We start from the raw sequence: 25,192 nt of genomic DNA, 5'->3' as shown, positions 1-25,192 counted from the left end.
ATTTATTTCATGAGTCGAGTTTAATAAGCCCACACAGACACCTTGATTTTATTTTATTCAAATAAGATGCCACAAAAATGTTAATTATCTGAATTAATTTACAGCTAGTTCTTTATAAGCTTATCTGCTTAACTAACTAGGACCTCTTCTTTCATGTTAAGGGGGAAAAAAGATGTCAGAATATATTGAAACCTGTACTTTCCAGGGAACTTAAAGGTTACATTTCTGATTTGTAATTCAAGAAAACCAGTAAGGACCTGGTCATGGAAGTGACCTGGTAAGTATCCAGTAACCAGTTTGCTTCATGAAGCAAGCAATTTCAAATTTCGAGAATGTGTCAAGCTTTGCAATATAGCATATAAGTTAAACTGGGTGTATTTAATGAATATAATGCATTTGACTGTAAATCAGTTTGAAAAAAATAATTTAAAATAATTCAATTATTAAGAAAAATAATACTGGTAGTTGGGACTAAGACTTTATAAAATTACTTGCAACAAAAGTATTGTGCGGTAAATATAGCTGTAAAATGTTTTTTGTGGATGAAAAACATAAAGCAAAAGTGATCAAATAAAAAAAAAAGATGATCTTCCATCACTTCTCAGTTCTCAACATTTTCTGTACTCTTATGTTAATTTATGCAATACATTTTTAATATTCAAGTCTGCTAAGACGTGCATTTACTGTGAAATATTACTGAGTTTGTCAAGTATGCGTAGAATCGTGACGTTGATACATTATATTTCTTACTCTAAGCAGGTTGAGTTTAATTTTGGAAACAAAAAAATGATGAGTGAGATGAAGCCCATGTTATTTAGAGAGGCCGGGTCTCTGAGCGCCTTCACTGGTCAGCATAGAGAAAAGCCGACCTTTTTGAAACATTAACCCGAGTTGCTCGCTACACGGCTGCTGCTGCTGCTGCTGCTGCTGCTGCCGGTGTCATTTACATGAAGATGACAGACGATACCGTTGACTCAGTGGAGTAGATAGGAGGGCAGGTGAGGAGAGGAAGAAACGTGGGTAGGGAGGTGATGGATGGGGACGATGGTGAGGATGAGGAGGAGTAAAGGTAGCTTAAGGCAAGAGATGGTCAGAGGAGAGTGTGTCTGTCGGTGTCTCTGTCTCTGCTACGGCCGGTTCCTCTTCTTCAGCATGTCGTGTAGGTAAAAACAACAAAAATGTGCCTGCTGTGTTTCTGTCTGTGGTAAAAGCTGTGCTTGGTTTGTGTTTTTAAGTTTGCTTGTGTTTGTGTGGGGGGGAAAAAAACGAAGCAAAACATTGGTTTGTGAAGAACCACAGCAGAAATGATTTACCGGAAAATGCCAATAGTTCCAAGTTGACATTTGCCAAAACATTTGGATAAATGTTATGGTTACCTAATTAGAAAGTAGTAATATGAAGTCCTCCGATTTCTTATTAAGCTTCTCATGACTAACATTAAGTCAAAGAAACATTTTCAGGCCTCAACTAAATTTGTTAAACTATGGTCCTCAAACTTGCAAGAAGTAATTATTACTATCAATGATTTGCAAAGTGAATACAAAATAATAATAATAATAATATGTAGAGTTGGTAAGCACCAACAGCCAAAAAGATGAATTACTCAGATAAATTGTGAAAATTGTGTTTGGTTCAACAAAGATTAAAGGAGGAGAAAATTATGAGAACTTCCAGTTTAAAACAGCAGCAGGGAACAGAGAACTATTAAGACAAAGCTGGTGACAAGTTCTGCTAAAATGGATCAGAGAATAACACCAAACCCAGTTTAATTAGATTATAATTTCCCGTTTAAAAAACTATGGGATTAGTTAACTGATAATTACTATTAGCAATACAGGCAACATCATTTCTTTGGATTTTTTTCTTTGAAACACTTCCCACGTGTTCACAAAACGGTACTGTGTTTGTCAAAATGGGATACAAACAAGTCAATATGTTTTTTTTAAGACAGTTACTAATAAGGAGCCGCTAAGCACAAGCAGCCATATTGGATTTAGAAGTCCGTCCTGGCCGGAAGAAAACTATACCCTTCAAAATGTAACAGAGGATGTGCAGGCATTCGATCAAAATGCTGACGAAGGGACCAACGGAGGCAGATTAAAATATTCCAGTGCTAAACATTGTATGACACCCAATCAAGACACCAGCATGTCATCAGCATACAACCTTACTTTTTCATACTTTTGAGAGAGACGCCAAAGAGACTAGAGCAGAGTACATCAGGCGGGGCGTCAACATGATGAACATGTCAGTAAGGGTCAGAAACTCATTTGTTGTGTGTGTTTTAATAGTAAGTCTTTAACCTTTAATTGAATATGTGTATCTAAAAGTAAACTGTTTGGCACTCTGCTACACTTAACATGCAGAACTAAGGGGAAGAGCTAAGTCTTGGTGAAATAGGACTCACCTGGTGTCAGTGGGTCCATGACTCGCCTGATGAAACTCGTTTTTTTCCTGAGTATTGTAAGGGAAAATGCGACACATGCTTGAGATGACTGTGGCAATAGACGTTAGATGTTTTGACGTCACTTTCAAATCGTTTGATGTGTCCGTCTTCTGTTGGACATTAAATTAAGTGATTAAAAGTGTTGTCAATGAGGGCCTATTCAATTTTAGACCGACTCCTTTAAAAAAAACAAGAGAGCTATGTTTTGATGTTTCTGTCTTAAAAAACAAGAAAGAAAATGACTCCATATGGATAAATACGTGGAAGCAAAGTTCCTTGTTCGTTTCTAAGGTAAACACCAGACCTACTGTGCTCACATGTCTACAAACGGGTGAATCACCTGACACCAGGTTTGACTCGCGTCCTTTAATTCAGCCTGTGTTATTTTCGGATCTGTGTTACTTGATCAATGGCAGCCATTAGCCAAAGCCGTTTTCATCAGAGAGCAGTGGCCGTGAAAGCCGTAGCGCTATTACGTAAAGCAACACTTTTCATTAGACGAGGACAGGATGTGGCGAATGTGAACAGTTTTTTTAGTCCCTGCTTTGTTTCACGGCTCTCTGTTGAAGAAGAAATCCGCCAGATCACAAAAGAGAAACCGTGAAACACTTCAAGATCCAACGATCACAATCGTACTTCCTCCTAATACTCATTTCTTTATAGAAGCATTTTACGTTTATATGTACGAATGTCTTCTCGATTCTTCGGTGACACATTTAATAACACTGCTGAGGGAGTTCAATCAAACTGGAGGCTTCATTGTAAAAAGACGATGGATCCCTGTGATTTTATTGTAATCCCTCAGCTTGAAGTGGCTTTTGCTCTCATCTTATCGCGTCTTGAAGTAATCACCCTATCTGGTTCTCCATCTGTAGATCTCCCTAATGGTGTTAAAGGGATTACATTGCAGGGGCCCTGCAGCGCAAACTGTAAGAAGACAAACAGACTTTTTAGTCTTTTTCGCCCTACGATGCAGCTCATTGCAAACGTATTCATACCCCTTGAAGTTTTTTTTTTTACTAATGTACAACCACAAACTTCAAGGTGTTCAAATGAGATTTTATGTGATGGACCGACACAAGGTTGTGCATCAATGTAAAATGGAAAGTAAATGGTAATCTCCTCTCTGATTAATACCCTGTTAGCTTAGGTGGGCGGCTGCGTCTTTCCTAAGCCTGCAGTTGTGCCAAACCCCGTACCGTCATACTCCGTGTGAACTGGAAGCCACGGATTGTTTCCCTTCCGTTTCACGATCGTCTACCGCTTTGTGTCGGACTATTGCAGAAAATCCCAGCGGAACAAAACAAAGTTTTGTTGGTGTGACGCCGAAATCCTTTTGCATGGCGTCTCGCACTGCCGAACAAAAAAAAAGGCCAAAGAGCACATCCCTCTGGTGTTTAACTTGCCTTCACAAGAACTTGATGAATCAATCTGCGCTCATTTAAACTGCGGATTTGTATGCCTTTCACCCGGGATTAGTCAGTACCCCCACAAAGAGGTGACATAATGGTTAACTCCTGCTTAATTCCTCTGTCACTTGGGTGGTTAATTGTCTTGACTGGCACTAATTACAACGAACATCCAAGGCGTTAGTAATGGATTGTTGAGCACAGCGTTTGCCTCATCCGCATTTCTCTCTCTGCCTTTTTGCTCCGGTTTGATTCTGTAGGTCCAGCTGTCCAGCGGCAGGTCCAGAACGGCCCCACTTCGGACGAGATCGACGCTCAGAGAGCGAGGTGAAACACATTCACTCGGACACTCGCTAATGTCAGCGCAGCGCCGGCTGTAGCGTCAAAACATAACACCTCTGGGGTTTGGACTTGCCACTTGAGGCAAAAAAAAAAAAAAGACAAAAAAAAAAATCTTATAAAACTTACACTTTGTTTTTAGCTCCTATTTTATTAGTGTGTTTAATTGAGTCAAATTTCTTACTTGCATGAAATGTTACTGTGTGTGTGTGTTTTTTTTCTATGTTTAATCAAAACAGGTCTGCGTTGTAAACGAGGTCTTGTTAAATCTTGTTAAAGTTAAACAATCTATTTCTTTCACTGGATTATATTGATAAAAGGAAACTTGGAGTCTGTTTTTTTTTATGTGTTATTTGTTTTGTCATCGTTTTTTGAGATGCCGATTGATTCATTTCACACTATTAAAACAGAAAGGCGACCGAAAGAGAGAGCAAAAAGATATGTCAGAAAAATTCTGATGCATTTCCCCCCCTTTTTTTTTTGTCTTTTTCTAATTAAAAATAAATTCAAATCACCCAGCATGACAGTAGTGCGTCCCTGAAATTTCACGCAACTTTCTACATAAAGTTTTGGACAACAGAGAGGCAATTATTAATTTTTTTTTTTTTTTTCCTTTTGCACTAGTTGCCTTTTTTTGAACTATAATTTGACAGAAAAGAGGCTGGAAAGAGAAGCAGTGTAATCCAGGACCAACATAGCCACCTGGCGGCCATATTTTAACCATTTTTAATCAAGAATTAGATTACTTAAATATGCCAAAAGGGAGACCTTTAAAAAAAGAGAAAGGATACAAGGACGGGACATAAAAAGATTCCTTTACCAACTTATACATGATGCAAATTTGATTTAAAATAAAGAGAATTCAAACTTTTTTTTTTTTTTTTTTGCAGCTGGTCCCTAAATTTGTTGCGTTAGATGTCATGCTATGACATGTGGCAAAAAGGAATAGGAAAAAAAAAAAAGACTTTTATATTAAGTGGAAAAGTAAACTTGGATGGTTTATTTTGCAGGCGCCTCTGTGAGGCAAAGGTTTGAAAAATATTTCAGGGAAAGCACTCAAAATCTTTCAAGATTTATCAGGCTTTGTATCTATGACAAACTGAAACATGAAGCCACTGGATATGGGCAGGAAAGTGGTCCATATTATCAAGATTTGGTCAGAAAAATCAAATCATAAAACATTTTCAATCTCTTAACAACTAATAAACACATTCAGATTTAACTGTGCATTCTTCCATTCACTCCTCCGCAGTTACTTAGCTTTAAACCTGTTCAGGTTATCCATCCATGTTCTATGCACATTCATCCTTTCAGTTATTTATGTGCAAATTTAAACAATAAAGTAAGACTAAACGGGAACGGTTACACTGAACCAAGACACCAGCGCTGGTTTACAAAAGGGTTGATCTAAAATACGCTTTTGCGCTATGACTAGTAAAAATATTGATATCACACAAACTGAATTAGTGAGTTTAGATGTGATTTTGCTGACAGAAATGAGCAGCGCTGACACTTCCTCAGCTTTGTGTTCATGCTGCAGCTCCGCTCTGCTAATAGGAAGCTGCCGTCTCCTGACGAGAGGAAAACAGTCAGAGTGACACGGAGAAAACCGAACTGGAAAGGAAGAAAGGATTCTTGGCTATATTTAGAGCTCTGCAGCAGTGTTGTGACATTTGAGGCGCCGATATCTGAAACAGTTGCAGCTCTCGGGTTCTGCTGGCGTGCACCGCCATCGGCTTGTAATAATCTCAATAATCGCGGAAAAAAGGTGGAAGGGCGAATGAGCAATTCCTTCTCTTCCTTTGCAAAAGCACAAGTGGCTCTTTCGTTTCAGTTTCAGTTCCCCAGCTCGCTGGCTGATCCGAACGCCAGATCCCAGGTTTTAGAGGGACACACATTGTAGAAAATGGAGTGGGTCCCATGTCCGCTGAACTATTCCCAGGGTCGGAGCTGCGCTCGTGGCGGGGGATTGTCTCTGCTGTCACATCAGACGCTCTGCTGTCTCAGCTCGTCTCCCGTCCAACTCACGGCTGGATGACTCTGCTTAACTTCCCACAAGCTGTCTCCTTCCCTCCCCTCCTGGGGTGTGACATACATATGCTTTGTGCATTATAAAAGAGCGCATGTCACAAAAAAGAGGGAATGAAAATGTGATTTTCGTAAGGACCACTGTGGAGACGTTTCCTTGGCTGCCAGATGTTTTCCATTTGATTTAAAGGAACCTGTGCGGCCGACTGGATGTTTTGAATCACCTAAATGAATGTTTTCTCCAGAATGGTCGAGACAGCATCTTGCTTGTTTAAATTGCAAACAGACTTTATTTTCTTTTTAACACCAAAATCAGGACGTTGCAGAAATACCTGGACTTACTCAAAGCGCTTCTGCGTCGCTCCTTTAAATAATGTCTGTTTTGTTTCAAATGCATGATTTATGTATTAGTTGTTCATCTTTAACTTGTTTCTTTAACCCAGTGCCAAAACAATGTGGCATTAGGTAAAGATATATATATTTTTTTCACATTAAATCGACTTATCAAAAGATACAGGTGGATAAAATTAACAATAGATAGACCGGGAAATTATTTTTGGAGGTTTGTTGGAGAACTGCAGCGTCGTGGCGGCCAGGAAATAAAGCGGATGGGTCAGGCAGGAAGTAGTGGAGACTATAAATCTGAGATAAGAAAATAAAAATCCAAATTTGGAACACCCTGTGGAGCTTTGCTCAGTCCACTATTGTCATCATCAAACTCTGCAGAGTTTAGCCCAGCTGCAGACCTTCCCTGAAAACACCATCCCCGCAGTAGAACATGGTGGTGGAGGCATCATGCTGCGGGGATGCCTCTCTTTTGCACAAGCATTGAATCTAATTGCAAAAGCAGAAAAGCTGTTAAACTGGAGCAAAGTGAAACATGAAAAAAAATTCAAGAGGTCTGAGTTCAGCTCTAAAGATCCTCAGCTGTTTGTGTGAAGTGGTTGTCTCAACTGTTTTGGTGCTGGAATTGAATCAAATATTCAATGATTATGGGGTTGTTTGTTTTTTTTATCGGATGCTGAATTAGCAGCTGTGTTTTCTCCATTTGCCTTCAGGCAGATGATGGAACAGCAGCAGCAGATGCAGGCGCACATGGAGCGGGAACGACGGTCCTCCAACTCAGGTGCACACACCCAGGACACTTAAAGTTTCTACTTTCTCACTCACACACGGAAAAAAAAAAAAGAATTGAAGCCATCATTAGCAGCATCCTGAGGTAAATAAAACATCTTCTTCACCTTTGACTTAATGTTCCCAGGTTCTCCTTTCCAAGGCCACCCTGCTGTGCTCTCCGTAGCCCCACCTGTAGTACCTCCACCTGTAAACATGGGCGGCCCTCCCCCTCCTCCGCCGCCACCGGGCCCCCCGCCGCCATCAGCGGCGGCCCCTCCTCTTCCTCCTCCACTGCCTATAGGAGGAGGCAGCCAGGGGGACGAGGGCCCCGCACCAACCGGCCTCGCCGCAATGATCGCTGGAGCCAAACTTCGCCGTGTCCAAAGGGTAAGAGCATGACATATTCGTGTTTTTTTTGTTTTTTTTTGATGACACATACGATGAATTGTTCTTTTGGTCATGATTGAAAAGCCGTCTAAAGTAAGTTCTGTGTGTCAGCCTGAGGACGGCTCTTCAGGTACCAAAAATGAAGCCAACCGAACGAGTGGAGGAAGTGGAGGACTGATGGAGGAGATGAACGCTCTCCTGGCTCGAAGGTCAGCGCAATCGACCCGAAAAAAATCCTCCTTTCTTCCCCCCCCCCTTCCTACTTTCTTTCTTTACTTCCCTGTCTTTCTTCCTTTCTCTCTTTTTTTCTCAATTCATTGGTCTCAAGTGGCTTTTATATTTGGTGTAGTCTTTACAAAAAAAAAAGAAGCTAATTGCAAATTGTTAAATTTTTTTGAGCGAAAACTCAAACAATCGCTACATACGTGATGTTGCGGAGGAAAAAGTCGACACAATGTTCACTTTAATGGTTCAAGTGTTTGTTTGTTTTTTTTGGTGATGACCTGACTGTGTTTTTCTCTCAGTGGTGTTTTAATAATGTGTGTTCTGTGGTTGATGGTCAGTTCGATTTTAACTCTGCGTTTATGTGAATCCGTCTTAGGGCGTAAAATTCTGATGTCATAATGTCTAGTCATTGACAAGTAAATGTGTTGTTAATTTTTTTTTTTTTAAGTTTTCTTTCTGTCTTTCTTTCCTTCTATCTGTCTGTCTATCTTCCTTTCTTTCTGTCTTTCGTGTCCACAGTCTGTTTGACACACAAAATTGCCATTTATTTATTTATTTGGGTGAAATATGTCATTCTTAATTGAGGCTTCTTCTTTCCCCCAGAAGGAAAGCGGCTTCAGAGAAGCCTGACGACAGCCAAAACGTAAGTGGACGAGCAGCAGTGATGTTCAAATTGAAATTGTTCAAAATGTCAGTCAAAGCTGTACGCCTGATGACGATGGCGGTGATTGCACAATCAAAACGGTGTCACTTGTCAGTACTTGCTGAGATAAATGTAATTTCAGTGCAACGAAGCTGAAAAGCCATATTTTTTTTCCTCCCACCTTTTACCCCAGGATGATGCAAACTCTTCGTCACCCAACACTCGGGGTGCGCAGAATTCCACAGGTGGGAAACGACGTTGGAGCTGCACAAGCTGCTCATTCGCCAATCATCTGATTGTCCAGCAGCAGGGGGGCGAAAAAAGATAAAAAATCACATTTTGCTTTTGCCACACAGACGGTGCGAGGAAGCCCTGGGACCGAGCGAACTCTGCAGACAGGTCGATGGTTTCAAGGTGAGAGCTCATTTCACACGAGGCCTAAGAAGAACAGCAGCCGTCAGTGAAACAGATGATTTCCTAAAAAAAAGAAACATATTTTATCCCACAGGTTACGAACGGCAGGAAGTGTCAGCGACGCAGACTCGTTAGATCTCGACAGGATGAAGCAGGTGAAGTGAAACCGAACTGCTCAAAACTGCATGGCAGCACGTTTGGAAAACCGATGCAATGTTAAATATGCTGGTTTATATTCACAGCAAAAACTGTCTGTTCGCCACAGTTTTTACTTTTAAATGCCAACTGATAATCTACGCATCACCTCGGTTACGTGACGAGTTCTCATTTGTTTCCTGTGAACTTCTGTTTCTACTGTACATAAAGAGAACGTCAACTTCTTGTTCTACAGGAAATCTTGGACGAGGTTTTCCGCGAACTGCACAAAGTGAAGGATGAAATCATTGATGGTGCGTTTCATTTTTAACACCCTTGCCATTGGAATATTACACCCGGTTGATTTGCACCAGTCTAGCCGCTTATGTGCTTTTGTAACCACTAGGTTGCACTAGATACTTAGAAAAGTAAATGCAACAATTCAAATAGATTGGTGTGAATGCTTGCAGTAATCCATGTCATAAGATCAAACAGATGTAATTTTGAGCAGAGTTGTGGTAGTTGGATATAAATAACATGTTCGAGAAATCTGTATGAATACATAATTAATATGGGCAATTAACCAATAATGTTCAATTATTGTTTAAACCTATTATATTGGCACATTTTAGTAAAGAAATGTAAAAAGTCGCAAAGGCATTTGTTTTATTCCAGCTGTATTTCCCACTGAAGAATTGATCCAGTTTGCTAAAGCGAGATTTGGAGATTGATTTCATCTCCATTATCGTCCTTCCACTGAGCGTCATGGCAACACAGACTTAGGGCCTCATCCATTTTTAAGTTTTGAAAATAACTACATCGACACTAGATATGGACAGGTTTAGATGAATAACTATCTTGTTATTTTCCAGTCTCATGAAGAGCAATATAAGCGTTTTAGCCCAATGGTGCTTTCCCTTGTCTTTAACGATAATAGGTTTTTTTTTAAATTTTCTGATAAACTAAAAATAGTAAAGCATAAATTTAAAAAGTGCTTCAGTTTCATTTTTCTTAAGAGGATTTTTAAGGAAGCTAAGAATCGTGGGACCACAAAAAAGAGAGGAAAAACAAGAACAGTCAGAGATGTTGTTTTTCCTGGAGGCCGAAGTTAGCTGCTCCCCCAATGCTAGCAGATTTTTGTCATCACATCAGCGTCCATGTTGCAACATGTTTTCACATGAAACATTGTTCCATAGATGCCTAAAGTCAAGCAGTGATTACAGTTTTGTAGAGGTTTATTAGAGAGCGTTTCCATAAACAGGTAGAAATTGTTTTTTTCCTTTAGATTGGAAGTAAAATAGCAGGTTCCCTTTAGTCTCACTACATCTCCAGATGCGAGGGAAACGGTTTTATTTTTACTGAAACCTCTTGGAGAGCAAGATCATAATATGCTGACTGCACATGACTGACCCGCGTCAAAACATGAGAAATGTCCCTCTGAAATTGATTGTATCTGTCTCTACAGTAACTTACCTGCCTGCAGTTTAACCCCAACTTATTTCCCCGTCTTCTCTCTCCACACAGCCATTAGAAATGAACTCAGTCGAGTTAGCACGACATAAACTTTGAGAGCTGAATCGCTTTTTCAAACCATTGCCCCCTGCAGCCGCTGCTGAGGCCCTGAAGACGAGGAGGAGGAGGAGGAGAAGTCAGGAACAGAGGCCCAAACTGTGACATCCACTCGTCGTGTTCGGCGACGCGGCGCCGTTACTGTAGCGCCTCGGCCGCGTCTGCGTAACATTTGGTTTGTTTGTTTCTACCGTGAAAGGGCCACATTCTCGCACTGATTGCTCCGTTTTGTTAACATGTTTCGTCTTGTTTGTCTGCCCGTCTCTCCTCTCTGCCTTTCGGTCCAAAGGAAATTTATGAAATATAAAATTATTTTATTAGTTGTTTTTTCTTTTTTGGAATTTATTTGAAATATTTTTTGTTAATATAATTTTTCCATGATTATTATTATTATTATTATTATTATTATTATTATTATTATTACTACTACTATCATTCTAATGATAAAACGAGATGGAATAAAATAACTGTAATATTGGAAAAATTACGACAGTACTGATAGTAAAGATAATGTTTTATTGCACATCAATGTAAGTCGGGGATGTTTTTTGTATTTTATACATTGTTTATATTTAGTTTTGTTTGATTTACATTCACAAGCAGTCCCTTTTTTTTCTTTTTGCTTTTCACCACCTGACCTGAAATATTATAAATACGTTTAATTTTTCTTTTTTTTAAGTTATTTTTCCCTTTCACCAACACCAAGTACATTTGGACCCACCACAGAAACTTAAAAAAAAAAAAAAAGGGAAGAAGAAAAATAGCCTACAACGTGAAACCAAGAACAAAAATAAACTTCTTTTGATAATGCAATCTTCTGAGGTAAAAAAATAAAAAATAAAAAAAAATAAAAACAAAACACCAGAGTATTTGTGATCATGTTGTTAATAAAAAATGTTTATTGGCTGCAAAGATACAGTGAAGTATTGTTCATTTTATTGTCTCCCTTTATGACAAAGTGCTTCCTAGTTTGAGGAGGGGGAAAAAACAAAATGAGTTTCAAATGAATTCAAATAAAACTGTGAACAATGTCTTGGATAAATCAGAGTGTCGTGTTCTTTTGTGCGTTTTGTTTTGGTGATTAAACAGGGATCACAAAATTACACCTGCTGCAAATCGGGAATGAAGGCAACAACTGAGCTACTCGCCTTTTTTGTCTTTAATACTTAAGGTTGAAAACAGTTACAATGCAGTAGCATGCAGATAACTTACATCAAATATAAATGAAGAAATAGGCTACCTGAGCCAAATACAAATGTCAGACTGAAAAATGTTTTTGCTCAACCCAGTATGGAGGGCCAAAAGTGACTTAGTGATTTAAGTAAAACTGGAAACGTGCAAGAAATAAACAAGTGTGTCCATAATTATTTATCTGCCATTATTTTCTTACATACTTTATTGTAAGAAAATAATTGCATAAATCATTTGAACATTAAATATGTTAAAGGCATATTTTAATGTCAGCTATTTCAGCATCCATTTGATAATTTTATACAGTGCATGTGGGTGCAGTGGATTATGAAAGTATTCAAATGGCTGGAAAAGTAAACTAATGGATCCTAAAATCTGATTCGCTAAAGTGCACTTCAGACCAATCACCTTTAACTAGCAGTCTTAGCTCCACCCACTGACTTTCAGAGGTTAGTCTGACAGACAAATAAATGATGCTGTGCAACAATATGACTGTTTTTGTAACAAAAAACCCATTTTATTGAGTATATCTTTAATTAAATTTATGTATTTACATAAATTTTTTATTCTCTAATGATATAATATAGTAATTAATCAGTAAATTATTTATCTGTAACACTTTTGACCCTGAGTAATTTGATGGGTCGAGTGAGTGGTGCAAACTTTGTTGTTAACGTAACTGGTCTGATGTTATCTTGTTGTGCAAATTAAGCAGTCAGATGTTATAGTTTCTTTAATAAGGAAGAGTAAAGTTTAAATAATAGCACTGTGCAAAGTGCAGACACATTTTGGAAAGTAATAACGAAACTCTTAAAGAATATGTGACTTTAAAATACAATAAACTTCAACGTTAAAATACAAAAATATCTTTATTAATTATGTTATAGGTGTATCTAATTTATCCATTTCTGATTTCATGAAATTGTCACATATGTGCATTTAGTTATTTTTTTATTTAATGTGTGGCACTTATGGTCTTCCATATACTTAATTAGAGGAAGATTTTTAAAATCATTGGACGTTTAATTATGATTATGTTTTTTGATTAAAAGAGATCATTTTTATTTGCATGCTGCATATATATCGGATAAGCATAAATTACATATATATAAAATTAAATACATAAAAAAATATTCCAGACACGTTAGGCAATCAGAAGAGTTAAATAAAAATCATTTTTTTAAATTTGCGTCAAATGAGAGAAGTGAAGTGTGATCAACATGGTATGCCAAGCAAGTTAACTTTATTTACAGATATTTTTTAGATGAATTATGAACATCATGAAACTCGTCGGTTTTTTTTTTTTTTTTTTTACATCCACAAGACTTGGAATCCCCCACTGGAACCCCATGTCACAGCAAAACCGTTCCCACTGAGCTCACCGAAATCTCGCGATGATTGCCTATGACGGAGCGTAGTGGCGACGAGAACTGGCTTGGAACGCAGTGAGGAGAGTTGTTATCGAAGAACAGGGAGCGGAGACGGAGGCAGGAGCGGACCAAGGGGGGTGTGTGTGTGTGTGAGAGTGTTTGTGAGGTCCAAAAACAAGGAGCACAACACGGCGTGAATGAGAGAGGCAAACTGGCGGATTTCAACATGGCATCCGGAGATACGCTGTACATTGAGACAGACGGCTCGGAGATGCCGGCCGAAATCGTGGAGCTGCACGAAATAGAAGTAGAAACGATACCAGTGGAGACTATCGAGACCACGGTGGTCGGCGGGGACGACGACGACGATGATGACGACGGGCAGCCCATGATTGCGCTGCAGCCGCTGGTCACGGACGACCCCAGCTCGATCCACCACCACCAGGAGGTTATCCTGGTCCAGACCCGGGAGGAGGTGGTCGGCGGAGACGATTCAGACCTGCACACGGACGACGGGGGTGGATTCGAGGATCAGATCCTCATCCCAGTGCCAGCACCTGGGGTCGAGGATGAGTACATCGAGCAGACTTTAGTGACTGTGGCTGGAAAGAGCTCGATGGGTCGAGTGAAGCGAGGAGGCAGCGCCGGTGGAAAGAAAGCAGGCAAAAAGAGCTATTTAAGCGGCCCCGACGCTGGTGGGAGAAAATGGGAACAAAAGCAGGTGCAAATAAAGACTCTGGAGGGAGAATTTTCTGTTACAATGTGGGCATCGGGTAAGTAACTTTAGCCACACAGTGTCTGTAAGCTTCGTTGCAATGAGGCCTCGTTACCAGGGCGTTGTCCTGCTGCACCAGACTATTTCCTGGAGTGCTCCGTCGCGCCGTTGTGAAACACGACGTTTGGTCCGGTTTTTCGATTAAAAGCCCTGCTATACCATATGGAAATGTTTTTGTTTTGAAGGGAGGCCATGTTTTAGGTGTTGCTGGGCGCCGCCATATTCCCCGAGACTCGTAAGTATGGCGGCGGCCCCGAAAAGATGGCGATAGACGCGGCCGGGCAGAGATGGCGGCCGTGCTCCGGGTCGGGAGAGAGCTGGCTCCAACATATCTACAGGCCTCAAAACTGTGGCGCACTTTCAGCGCAATTATAGCCACCGTAGCTCCAGGCGACTGTGTTCATTCGGGTTTAACTTTTATATAGACGACTTTTGTGTAATTACGAACTATTTCTTGAGTATATTATTTAGCCGTTAGCTTTGTCTGGTTCCTGCGGCGGACGGTAAACCACTCCTTATGGCTTAAGCCTTTAAAGCGACGGTGTGCAAAGGACCCAGCAGCCAGTAATCAGTCAGCATTATATAGGTATCTTTCTAAAACACCCCAGAACTGGCATTTAACAGGTCCATTAATGAATCAAACACATTGGTGAAACAAGTTGTCTAGCCCGTTTAGTGAGAGCCAAACCTTTTTCATGTGTTACTCTATTTTTAGTGCTCTCTGCTGGCTGGTGAAGAGTAATGTTAACAGAAATGCATTTTCTGACCTAACAGCATTTTAAAAATTTCGAATGCTAAGGATGGAAATAAACGTAAAATGTCATTTATAAAATATAAAAAATAATTTAATTGAGAGGCTGCAAACTTTGTGGCGTTTGTGCTTAAAGGCCCGTATTAAAATAGTGAAAACAACTACCCTTACATAGCTAATAGAGAATGTAAAATGCTTGTGATGTTTTGCAATTTAATTAATAAATTTTTGTCATTAATTAATTTTTAACAAATTCGGTTTTGTAGTATTTTAAAGTATAAAATGGTGCACTTAAAAACTGACAATGTTGAACAGAAAGCAATATTGATTTTTGCTCAGACATTGCATTAAATGCAGCATTTTACTGTTGCTCAAGCCTTTCTTATTGTGCAAAAAAAAATCTTTATCAATCTATAATCAAATAATTAGTGAAACAATTTGATTTAAATAATCACCCCATAATCTGCTGTGTATATAGTTCTCATTTACAGCACTTTTAATTTGAATGTTATGGTGGAATTCATACTATTTTTAGTACAATGCACCCTACTTTCTTTTTTTTTTAAAATCATGTTTAATGTTTTAAAAAAAAATCAAAATAACAACGTGGTAAGTATAATTACTGTGCAATATCAAACTGCAATTTTGTGATTACTATAAGAGTGAGGAAGTGATAAACCTATTCATGTTATTCACTAATTATGCCGCACCGAAGTGCTTGTTAGCATAATCAGGTGGCCTGCATGCTGTTAGCAGATGTTCTCCGACTCCCGAGGCTTGTAGCCAGGGTTCCACCAATATGTTATCGGTTCAGTCTCTGTAATGTGTTCCTAGATGACAATAAAGACATTGACCATGAGTCAGTGGTGGAGGAGCAGATCGTCGGGGAGAACTCTCCTCCGGATTACTCCGAGTACATGACGGGGAAGAAGCTGCCCCCTGGTGGCATCCCGGGGATCGACCTCTCAGACCCCAAACAGCTGGCTGAATTTGCCAGGTGAGGGCGCCTCTGCGTCAGCGGCTCCCGGCGGTAAACAGACGTGTTTACACTGTCGACACAGAGCCCGTGAATAAGCAGGCAGCTGCTGAAGAGGCTGTTTTCTGTTGCTTCAGTTTTAAATGTCAAAACTTGCATTTTAGATATGAACTTAGAATTGTTTGAGTTATTTTATGGACGCTTTAATTTTGATCCAATGCTTTGGTTAAAAAGCCCTGTTAAGTGAAATTGATGGTACATAGCAGAGATCAGAGTCTATTTTTGTGTTTTTATTTTTAAACACAACAGTTCCTACACAATTAAATCCTACTTTCACACATAGAGAACCAAAGATGTTAATGTGTAAAGAATGAGGGAGGCGGTGCAAATAGAGTTAATTTTAGACAGGCCACAACTGCATGTTTACAAAATTAGGGTGCGAGGGGGATTCATATTTAAAATATATATTTGATATTATTTAATCTCAACATTTAGCACCAATGTTTTTGTTTACAATTCTCACGAACAGGAAGATACATGCACACTCATTCAAAACTGAAGCACTGGACATTTTTCAGTTTGTTTTTTTTTTGGAAATATTAAAAACAGAAACACTTCAAAATGTCCATTGTGTTTCAGTTTGAATGAGTCGTATTAACACACAATAGATTCATGTCTAAAATAAAGTTTCTCATTTTTTGAACTGAGCACTGGCTCAGCTGAAAACCTCATGACTGAATTTTCTTCAGAAAGTTTCCTGAATTGTTTTTTTTTTTTTTTTTACCAACAGGCATAATCTTAGGCTGACCTCTGATTTCTCAGCAGATGCAACAGTCAAATTTTTTTTTTTTCCAGTTCCAAGTTCTGGTTTTCCTCTTTAGACATACTCTTTGATAAGGGGGGGTAGTTTTGAAACCGTCAAGAACAAAGAATTACACCAGCATTCTTATTTTTTTGCATCAAAGCATTCCTTCCCTTTATCTGATTTTATTTGACCTGCTGAACAGACCAGAGTCGATTCACGGGGAAAATCGGCCGATTCCGATCTTTGGCCTATTGATTGGTGCATCTCTGCTTCAATAAGTTGCATTAAACTTCTGTTTAAAACCTTTTGTTAACAGAATGGCTTTGTCTGTTTATTTTTTTCCTAACCGTTTATTTCCCCCTCCGCTCCCATCAGAATGAAGCCCAGGAAGGTGAAAGAAGACGACGCTCCCCGAACGATAGCCTGTCCTCATAAAGTGAGTCTAGAGATGCTGCCTCGTTCAAGAACCCTTTTGAAATGAAATTCACTGTTCACACAGGTTTAGCTCTGCCTGTTGCTCTCTTTTTTTACTGAAGGTTATTGAAAAGGATTGATAGCACTTGAGTGCTCTGATGCACAATTACAATCAGGCTTTATCTGCAGCCGCTAATGTAATGGTTTTCTTTGCTCTGCGAGCAGTCTGCTCTTTTTCATTCGGGCTGTTAGCAGAGCATCGCCTCTTCAGCGCGGTATAGATCTGTTGTTCTATTCTTTTCAGAGCCTCTTTCCGAAAGCTCGGCAAAATGCTGAGAGCACTTGTCGCTGACATTTGTATGAAAGGAAACATAACCCCGCTCGCACATCAATAAAATATTGACACCGTCGCTCCGACGAACCTCCCGTTATTTGTTTGTCAACTCAGTGCCGTGCTTCCTTTTCATTCCTCCTCCCCCCACAGGGCTGCACAAAGATGTTCAGGGATAACTCGGCCATGAGGAAGCATCTGCACACCCACGGACCCCGCGTTCACGTCTGCGCAGAGTGCGGCAAGGCTTTCGTCGAGAGCTCCAAACTCAAGCGCCACCAGCTCGTCCACACAGGAGAGAAGCCCTTTCAGGTCGGTAACAGGACTAAAGCGGGGTGCCCCGAACATCCTTAAAAAGTCTTAAGCTCATGTATCTAAAATTAAGGCCTTAAAATTTCTTGAATTCATTACAAAACAAAAGTTGGCCTTCAATGCGTTAACCACGTCTTAAATTTTGCCGTGGAAGGAAGGACTCTCATATTGTCAAAATAATGACATAGTAACCAATTTTTTTCCTTTTGCCAAAAGTGATTTTTTTTTTTTTCTTTTTTTTTTCCAAAATCACTTGGGCCATTATTTTAGGAAGGTGATAATATATTTTATGTTGTTTTCTTTCTTCTTATGGGACTTTACTGTTACGCGAAAGTTTGAGTCTTGGACAAACATTTATTTTCCCTTTAAGATCAATAAACTATTTTTGAATTTGAATCGAATCTTTACTACGTTCTGATACTCGAGGCGGTTGCAGCTAACGCTACGTAGCTGCCAATATCCCTTTGCTAGCTATCTGGTGAGGTTTTTTTTTCGTCGATCATGGGTAAGTATACGCAAATTTACTGTCGGTTTGCTGGAAGATGTTGCCATCTTGCCAGATGTTGCCTCAGCAGTGTTGCCAACCCGTATGATTTGTTTATTTGCAATTGTTTTTGTAGATTTCTGTTGTGTTACATGTCTTAAGTACTTTCAGAATGGTCTTGAAGTTAAGTTGATGAAACCTGCAAAGACCCAGCTAATTTAAAATTGAAACGCTGTTTACATTATTAACTATAAAGCTCATCTTGAGCTAATGAGCAATAAGACCACGTTACTACTTTGCAGTAATTTATCACATCAATTTGTATCGAATGCACCGAAGATTACAGTTAAAAAAAAAAACCAGAATCAGAGTCAAAGGTCTTCCCTGTATCAACAGATTAATAGTATTGTTTTTCTTTCTCCAGTGTACCTTCGAAGGGTGCGGGAAAAGGTTTTCTCTGGACTTCAACCTGCGCACGCACGTGAGGATCCACACCGGTGACCGACCCTACGTGTGCCCGTTCGACGGCTGCAATAAGAAATTCGCCCAGTCTACCAACCTGAAGTCTCACATTCTCACACACGCCAAAGCCAAAAACAACCAATGAGGGTTTGTCAGCGTCGATCCACGAAGGCAAAAAAAAAAAAAAAACCTCTTTTGAAGACGTGATGAAAACCTTGAGACTCATTGATTTATATTAAAAAAAAACTAAACAAAGAAAACGAAAAGGTCTGACAGTTTAAAAGACACAAAACACTGAAATTACGGGGGTTTTTTGTTTGTTTTTCTTTTCCCCAACAAACTTTTTTTCCCCTGCTGTCATGTTGGATGAGGAACACAGAGAAGACCCTCGCATCCACCTGTCCCCATTTCTCTATTGGCACTTTGCTACCAGAAGATGGAACCCAAGGACAAACATCAGAGATTTATTTTTACCTGAGAAGTCAGAGAAACAGTGGTATATATTAGTACTTTTATTTTTGCTTTTATTTCCCTCCAAGTGTGCATATTGTACACTTGTCTCAGGCCGTGTTTAGCGAAACAGTTTTTCTCTCTTTTATTTTCCTGCGTTATAAGATCATACCTATGACACCTTCTATCCGAATCACACATAGGAGTCGAAAAACCAACTGTTTGCATTTCCACCATCTTTGGTTGTACTTTTCTCTAACCACAGAATAACCTTGTATACTTGTATTGTATGGCTGTATTAAAATTAAGTAGACATAGATAGAGGTGTGATTTAAAGTGTTAACCAATTAAAGTTTTAGTCACGAGTTGCTTTACATTTTATATTAACTGTTAACACAGATGAATGAATAATATAATTGTATTCGGCGGCGGTCGCGTTGAAGGGTCTGACGCATACGTGGTAAAGACTGCGAGACCATCACTTCTTTGTTAGAATGTAATGTACAGAAGTCAGCCATTATCTTCCTTTTGTTGGTATTTACACCCATGTATTTCAACTGCCCACAATAAATTGGGTCATTCCAACTCTGTCAAACTACACTCTACAGCTTCTCTCTGTGCATCTTCTTCAAGGGGTCTCCAAGTAGGTGTTGGTACAAATTGCTAAGGGGCTTGGTCACAAAGGAAGAAGATTTTTCAAAAAGTTATTTAAACTCATATGTAGATTATCTCAACAATATAGTTTCTAATATTTTTTTAAAAACTCACTCTGTTGTGACAGTATAACATGAGACAGATAAGGTGTGAAAAATCTAGCTCCTCTGCCTTTTTCTCTTTGGTCAGAATCAACCAGTCAGAGCTGAAAGGAGCATCTTGGACCTGTCAATCATTCTTGTGTACATGTTTCTCACACCCTCCCCTGTCTAGTAATATACAGCTAGTTAGCATGGCTACCAATGACAAAGGATAAAAAAAAATTTTTTGTAATGTTAATTTTTTTCTCTCTAACATTAGCACATTTAACAGAAGATTGATTGACAGCACTAAGACCCGCCTCCTGGCTCTGATTGGTTGTTTTTGACAAAGGAGTGTAGGACCATCTGGAGGTAGAAGGGAAGTTTGTCTCATATACTGCCACAACATGGTGGTAGTTTAAAAAAATATGTAAAAAATTTTTTTTTTAATAAAAGTTGCATACTTTTATAAATGTATGTAGCTAATCTGACAGTCTATTAAATACTTAGGTCTTTGACAAAAAAATGTTCAAAAATGTATGTGGCATGTTGAGAAAGGGATTTAATTACATGTAAACACAAAAAAATAACCTTGTTAAACAAAATATATCTGAGGAAAAAGTTATGGCACCCATGGCTAGTCTTTACTAACTCAATGGCTAACTGCAAAAAAACTTTTAAGAGTGTATTTTTGCATTTTTAAATGCTTGAATGGAATGGGACTGACGCGTCCTAAACCAATATGGAGCCAAAAATCCTCACAGGTATGGAGTGAAAAAGACAACCGGTCGGTGAAAAGCATCCATCAAAGTTTCCTGCTTGGGAGTTGTGTAGCAGCAGGTGGAGCAGACTGACTCGCTGTGGTGAGATTGGAAATGTCATGCAGTGAGTCGAGAGAATTAAAGCCAGAAGGCTGACTTTAAAAAAAAACATCTTACAGGTTTTGGAGCAGCTCTCCCCTGAGTAGGCATCATTTGGAATCTGCAGGTACATCCTAAACATGCAGTTCATACAAGGCTGGCTAAAAAAAAACGAGCTAAGCTCATCCTCACCGGGTGAAAACAGATTTACAGCCGAATTTATAAAGCTGGCGTTTTCCAGAGTGCACCAGCAGATGTTATTAGCTGGAATTAGAACACCGCAGGACATCTTGCATCTGTGTGTTTCTTTTCGGGATCAAGCCAAACTAAATCTAACCGTCCATAAGGACAGACTGTCAGTTTTAATTCGTTTTGAGCTCAGGATAACGTCCTAAAAGCTATATCCCTTCAGGAGGATTTCCATCCTCCTCTCTCGGGGGTCGGTTGGCACTTTCTGACTCGCCTCATAAGTCCATTCCTTTTTCCGCTCAGCCAGCAGGATTAGCACGAACCGGCTATGTCAGCGTCCCTCTGAGATCCCGCTCTTTGGATCCCTCCTGCTGCAGACTCCAGACCTGCTCCTGTGGCCCCCTTCGGGCCCCAAACGGCGATGGCAGTGCTACTATCCGTGGTGCTGATCTGCAGCCTCCGGATGTTTAATCACCAACTCTCCGTGTGTTTAAAGAGAAACATCCTGTGCTTTGGAAAGTATTTATGCTCCTCGAACTTTTTCTCATTTCGTCACGATACGAGCAAAAAACGTCAGTTTATTCCACTGGGATTTTTAGGGGAAAAATGATGAGAAGGTTGCTAAGTGACATAAAAAGTAGACGTCACATGGGTCAAACTCGAGGCTTGGGGGCCAACTCCGGCCGACTGTAGCTTTTTATGTGGCCCTGCAGACTCCAGAAGGACACATAAATCAAACTTTCAAGATAACAGTTTTGTGCTTAAATATTATTTTATCAAATCAGTTTTTACCTGTGTGCTGCCAAGTTATTTCAGTTCCTCCAGTGTTTTTGCAATTCTGTCAAGTTCTAGTTCGTGATCGATGTGGTGAGTAGCAAAAAATCACATTTACCGTCACAGATAAACGGAAATACTGCAAAATTCCTTGCAAATATTTCTAAATTAGCACCACCAAGTTCGGCTCATTAATGAGAAGATACCTGGAATTAAAGGAAGGGTAATCCTGAAAGAAAACCTGTTTTTATGGTTGTGGATCAAAGCATGTTGATGAGTCAAAATGGCCTAGTCAAGGTACAGATATTAGTCTAATTGCAGAGACATGAAAATACAGTTTACATGTACTCTCCATCCAGTCTCACAGAGCTTCAGCTGTTTTCAAAGAAGATTAGTCAAAAGAAATTGATATAAATTACTTGTGCAGCTAAACCTTTCGTAGCACAGTTGACTGACATTGACGCCACATTTGTTTAATTTTGTAAATGTCCGTGGTGCTGGCTGACTTTTGATGACCTCTGGAAACATTTTTTTAATATCTCTAAAATGATAGCGCCACACAAACTCAAACTTTTGACACAGATTTTGTTTGACGTGAAGGAGGCGGGCGGGACCTAACTTCGCTCACGTCTTATTTTGTGCCGATGTATCACGTAAAATCCCTTTAAACTCCACTATAATGTATGTAGCAAGACAAAACGTGAAAAACAGTTCATGGTTTACAAATACTTTTTTAAAAAGCAATATTTTAAAAATATTTGAAGAGTTTCCTCCTGTGCTTCTCCCTGTTAGAAAACTCTTGTCCCCTCTGTCTGCCAGGAGAGAAAATCAAATCATTTCACCTTGGCGCATTTGGGATGTCTTATTGGCTTTCTTAGCCTCTGAGTAGGAGCTCAATGTTCCTACTTTAAATTCACACCTAGTGTTGTTTTGTTTTATTCTCTCTCCCTTTTCTACCTGGGACTAACTTTTGACTGAAGTGACGTTCGAGCCCAGCCCCTCCTCCCACCGCTTGTTTTCGTTCGTGAGTAAGAAAGCAAGTCAGAGTATGTAAAGCTGATTCCTCTTGGGGATATCTGTCTCTTCTTCTCCTCTTCTTCTGAGGGAGCATTTATTTACAGCACTGGATGTTTTGATTGACAAAAGCAGGGGGAGATGAGTGAATGCGCTACTTGTTATGCAGCTGAAGTCTGTCAAGCCTTCAACACCTGCTCTCTTTCAGATGCTTATTTCATTACAGCTTCCCTCTCTCCCAGGAGTTCAAATCCTTTTCTTAAAAGGAGAGGGGGGAAAAAAGAAGTTGTCCCACATGTTTACCTGGCCTTTGTTCTTTTTCTTTCTTTGTTATCTCCATCACTCTGCCTCTGTTTCTTTCTTTCTCCCTCTCGCGCTCTGATTTGGTCAAGTCCTGGCTTATTTGCAGCTGAGTGGGATCTCGCCAGCAATCTCGGCTCCCGAATTTTCTTTCATTAGTTCCTCTGCCTCTCTTGTGCCGCTCTGACGGCGAGCAAACGCGGGTTTATCATGCCGAAGCCAAGCGAGGGAGATAAGACTAAACCTCTTTCTGTGTGTGTGGTGTGGAGACACTGCAGCTCTCTCTCTCCGCTGGTTTAACATTTGTCTTACGCCTCCTAATAACACCCCTGAAGGGATCTGCCTCCTCCTTGTAAAGCTGAAGCTTCCAGCCGCATACGGTCTGGTTTTAACACTCAAATAATTTACACTTGATTCTTGGTTCACAGAAAGAGAGATCTTCACTCTTAAAATGCTGAGCTTCTTTGAAGGTTACACCTTCCTCGACATAAGATGAGGCGCTGCCAGTGAGAATCCCTCCTTAACTCCTAAATTGCTTCTTCACAGCCAAATTGCTTGTAAGACAAGTTGAACAGTAATAACTCTATTTCTGTAGGTCAAATCTGTTCACACGTTTAAAACTGTTGAAGTGTGCTTTGTGTGTGTGTGTGTGTGTGTGTGTGTGTGTGTGTGTGTGTGTCTGCTATACTGGGCCTCATAAGAAGAAGCGTAATTTATGGGTTCAGGGTGTGGTTTAGGACTAAGGTATGAGTTGAATTTATGTTAGATACATGTAGGTCAAGGTTAGGCTATAAAAATTTGAGAAGAATTAATGGAAGTCAACAAAAAGTCCTTGTGAAGATGAAAAGGCATAGAGTGTGTGTGTACTTGTATATACTGCATGGAGAGGACCAGTTCAATGATGTTTACCAACAAAAGGAGGTCATTCGTGGAAAGCAAGGACCTTTTTCCACGCCTCACTTATTTTTTTTGCAGAGCTACTCTTAGTTAGGTTTAGAGGTTTGGTGTGAATTAAGTTTTGGCTAAAGTTAGGGTTAGGAATAGACTTGTACTGGTTACGGTTAAAGAATATGTCTGGGTTAGGCATAAATGTAGTATTATGTGTTTTCCAGCCACATTGTATAATTTCATAGCACAATCAAGTAACTATGTTACCTTCTGTTGTTATAAAAAAGATATACATATCAAACATGACTTAAAAGAAAATAGACTATTTTAACATCTTGAAATTTGGCCTTTGTCTCTTTAAAAATATCCTGCTCTTTTTGAAACTCTGCCTTCACGACGTCATCACAACATGGCTCTTCTATTAAACCTTTAACAATGTTTTCGCCGGCGATGCATTGAGAAGTAGCTCATATAATGAACTCAGCTGAAGTACAGTGCCGCCTAGTGTTTGCTAATTACTGCTGACTAGTCTGAAGGAGCTGAGCGAGGGAGTTGGGGTAGAGGGCTCCTCTGTGAGGCAGAATCTGAGAAACCTTGAAACTGCAGCTCCGACGACGAGGTCTCTAAGGTGATGCTTGGTCCACCCAGGTGTTTTGTACAGTCGAGTGGTTGCCATGGGAGATTACAAGATTTCTTAAACATGTAAGAAAGAATCAAGGCAACACTGCAGATATGTTTTTGATGAAGACATAACATTACAACATGATGTAAAACTCAAAAAAGTACACTTTACATAATACTGCCCCTTTAATAAAATGAATGGTAGTCAATACAAAGTTCTCAGTTTGTATAGAAGTACAGGAATGTGTGTGTGTGTGTGTGTGTGTGTGTGGCCTTGTATTTGATACATTTTAAGACCCATTCTCTTAGCACATAAAATGTTGTGAGGACCTTCTCATAGGACCAAAAGCCCAGGCCCCATAACAAGTGTTGCTTTTGGCTAGGGATTAGGTTTATGGTGGACATGTGGCAGTAATGGCAAGTTTTAGAGTTTGGGTCTGGTCCAGGCTACAGAAATGAATGAAACAATGAATGGAAGTCAATGCAAAGTCCCTGTGAAAATAGAAAGGCATACTTGTGTGTGTGTGTGGCACAGCAAGGGATGCTATTTCTATGCAGAAAGTATGTTGCCAAGGTAACAGAGGAGTGAGAGCATGTGTGTGAGAGTGAGAGAGAGAAAGAGGCTGAGTGAGCCCTCCCTCCCCCACCACAACCTTCCCTCAACACCAGCACTGCTGCTGCAGATGCTAGAGTGCAACGCTCCACCCTGCTAACATGCAAACATCGACGTCTCTGAGTCAAATTAAAATGTCAACCCACTTAAAAGTTTTATTTCTAGGC

General features: G+C 39.8%; 2 protein-coding genes across 7 annotated transcripts in view; both read left to right on the top strand.

Annotated features, from left to right (window-relative positions):
• The window catches only part of evlb (Enah/Vasp-like b), a 41,175-nt gene extending 29,422 nt beyond the window's left edge, over nt 1-11,753 (top strand). For 3 of the 5 annotated variants that reach the window (XM_032584650.1, XM_032584645.1, XM_032584646.1), the window contains exons 4-13: nt 4,116-4,182; nt 7,281-7,348; nt 7,484-7,725; nt 7,837-7,934; nt 8,554-8,593; nt 8,787-8,838; nt 8,950-9,007; nt 9,102-9,162; nt 9,399-9,456; nt 10,749-11,753. In XM_032584650.1, the coding sequence (XP_032440541.1) occupies nt 4,116-4,182; nt 7,281-7,348; nt 7,484-7,725; nt 7,837-7,934; nt 8,554-8,593; nt 8,787-8,838; nt 8,950-9,007; nt 9,102-9,162; nt 9,399-9,456; nt 10,749-10,816 (812 nt within the window). In that variant the 3' untranslated portion in view covers nt 10,817-11,753. Of the gene's footprint in view, nt 1-4,115; nt 4,183-7,280; nt 7,349-7,483; nt 7,726-7,836; nt 7,935-8,553; nt 8,594-8,786; nt 8,839-8,949; nt 9,008-9,101; nt 9,163-9,398; nt 9,457-10,666 lie in introns of all 5 variants that reach the window. The other 2 variants (XM_032584648.1, XM_032584649.1) reach the window with 2 other exon arrangements.
• A 1,543-nt stretch (nt 11,754-13,296) lies between these two features.
• yy1b (YY1 transcription factor b) lies at nt 13,297-19,632 on the top strand. 2 transcript variants are annotated; one of them, XM_032584651.1, is made up of 5 exons: nt 13,297-14,045; nt 15,633-15,795; nt 16,955-17,015; nt 17,478-17,636; nt 18,545-19,632. In XM_032584651.1, exons 1-5 carry the CDS (start codon nt 13,499-13,501, stop codon nt 18,725-18,727), a joined length of 1,113 nt encoding a protein of 370 aa, XP_032440542.1. In that variant the 5' UTR covers nt 13,297-13,498; the 3' UTR covers nt 18,728-19,632. The 2 variants fall into 2 exon arrangements, with proteins under 2 accessions (XP_032440542.1, XP_032440543.1); XM_032584652.1 differs by having other exon boundaries at nt 13,299-14,045; nt 15,645-15,795.
• Nucleotides 19,633-25,192: the final 5,560 nt, after the last annotated feature.

Source organism: Xiphophorus hellerii, chromosome 15 (genome assembly GCF_003331165.1).
Source record: "Xiphophorus hellerii strain 12219 chromosome 15, Xiphophorus_hellerii-4.1, whole genome shotgun sequence".
NCBI classification, from domain to species: domain Eukaryota; kingdom Metazoa; phylum Chordata; class Actinopteri; order Cyprinodontiformes; family Poeciliidae; genus Xiphophorus; species Xiphophorus hellerii.
Note: the sequence above shows the minus strand (reverse complement) of the source record. Positions and strands in the feature narration are given on the sequence as shown.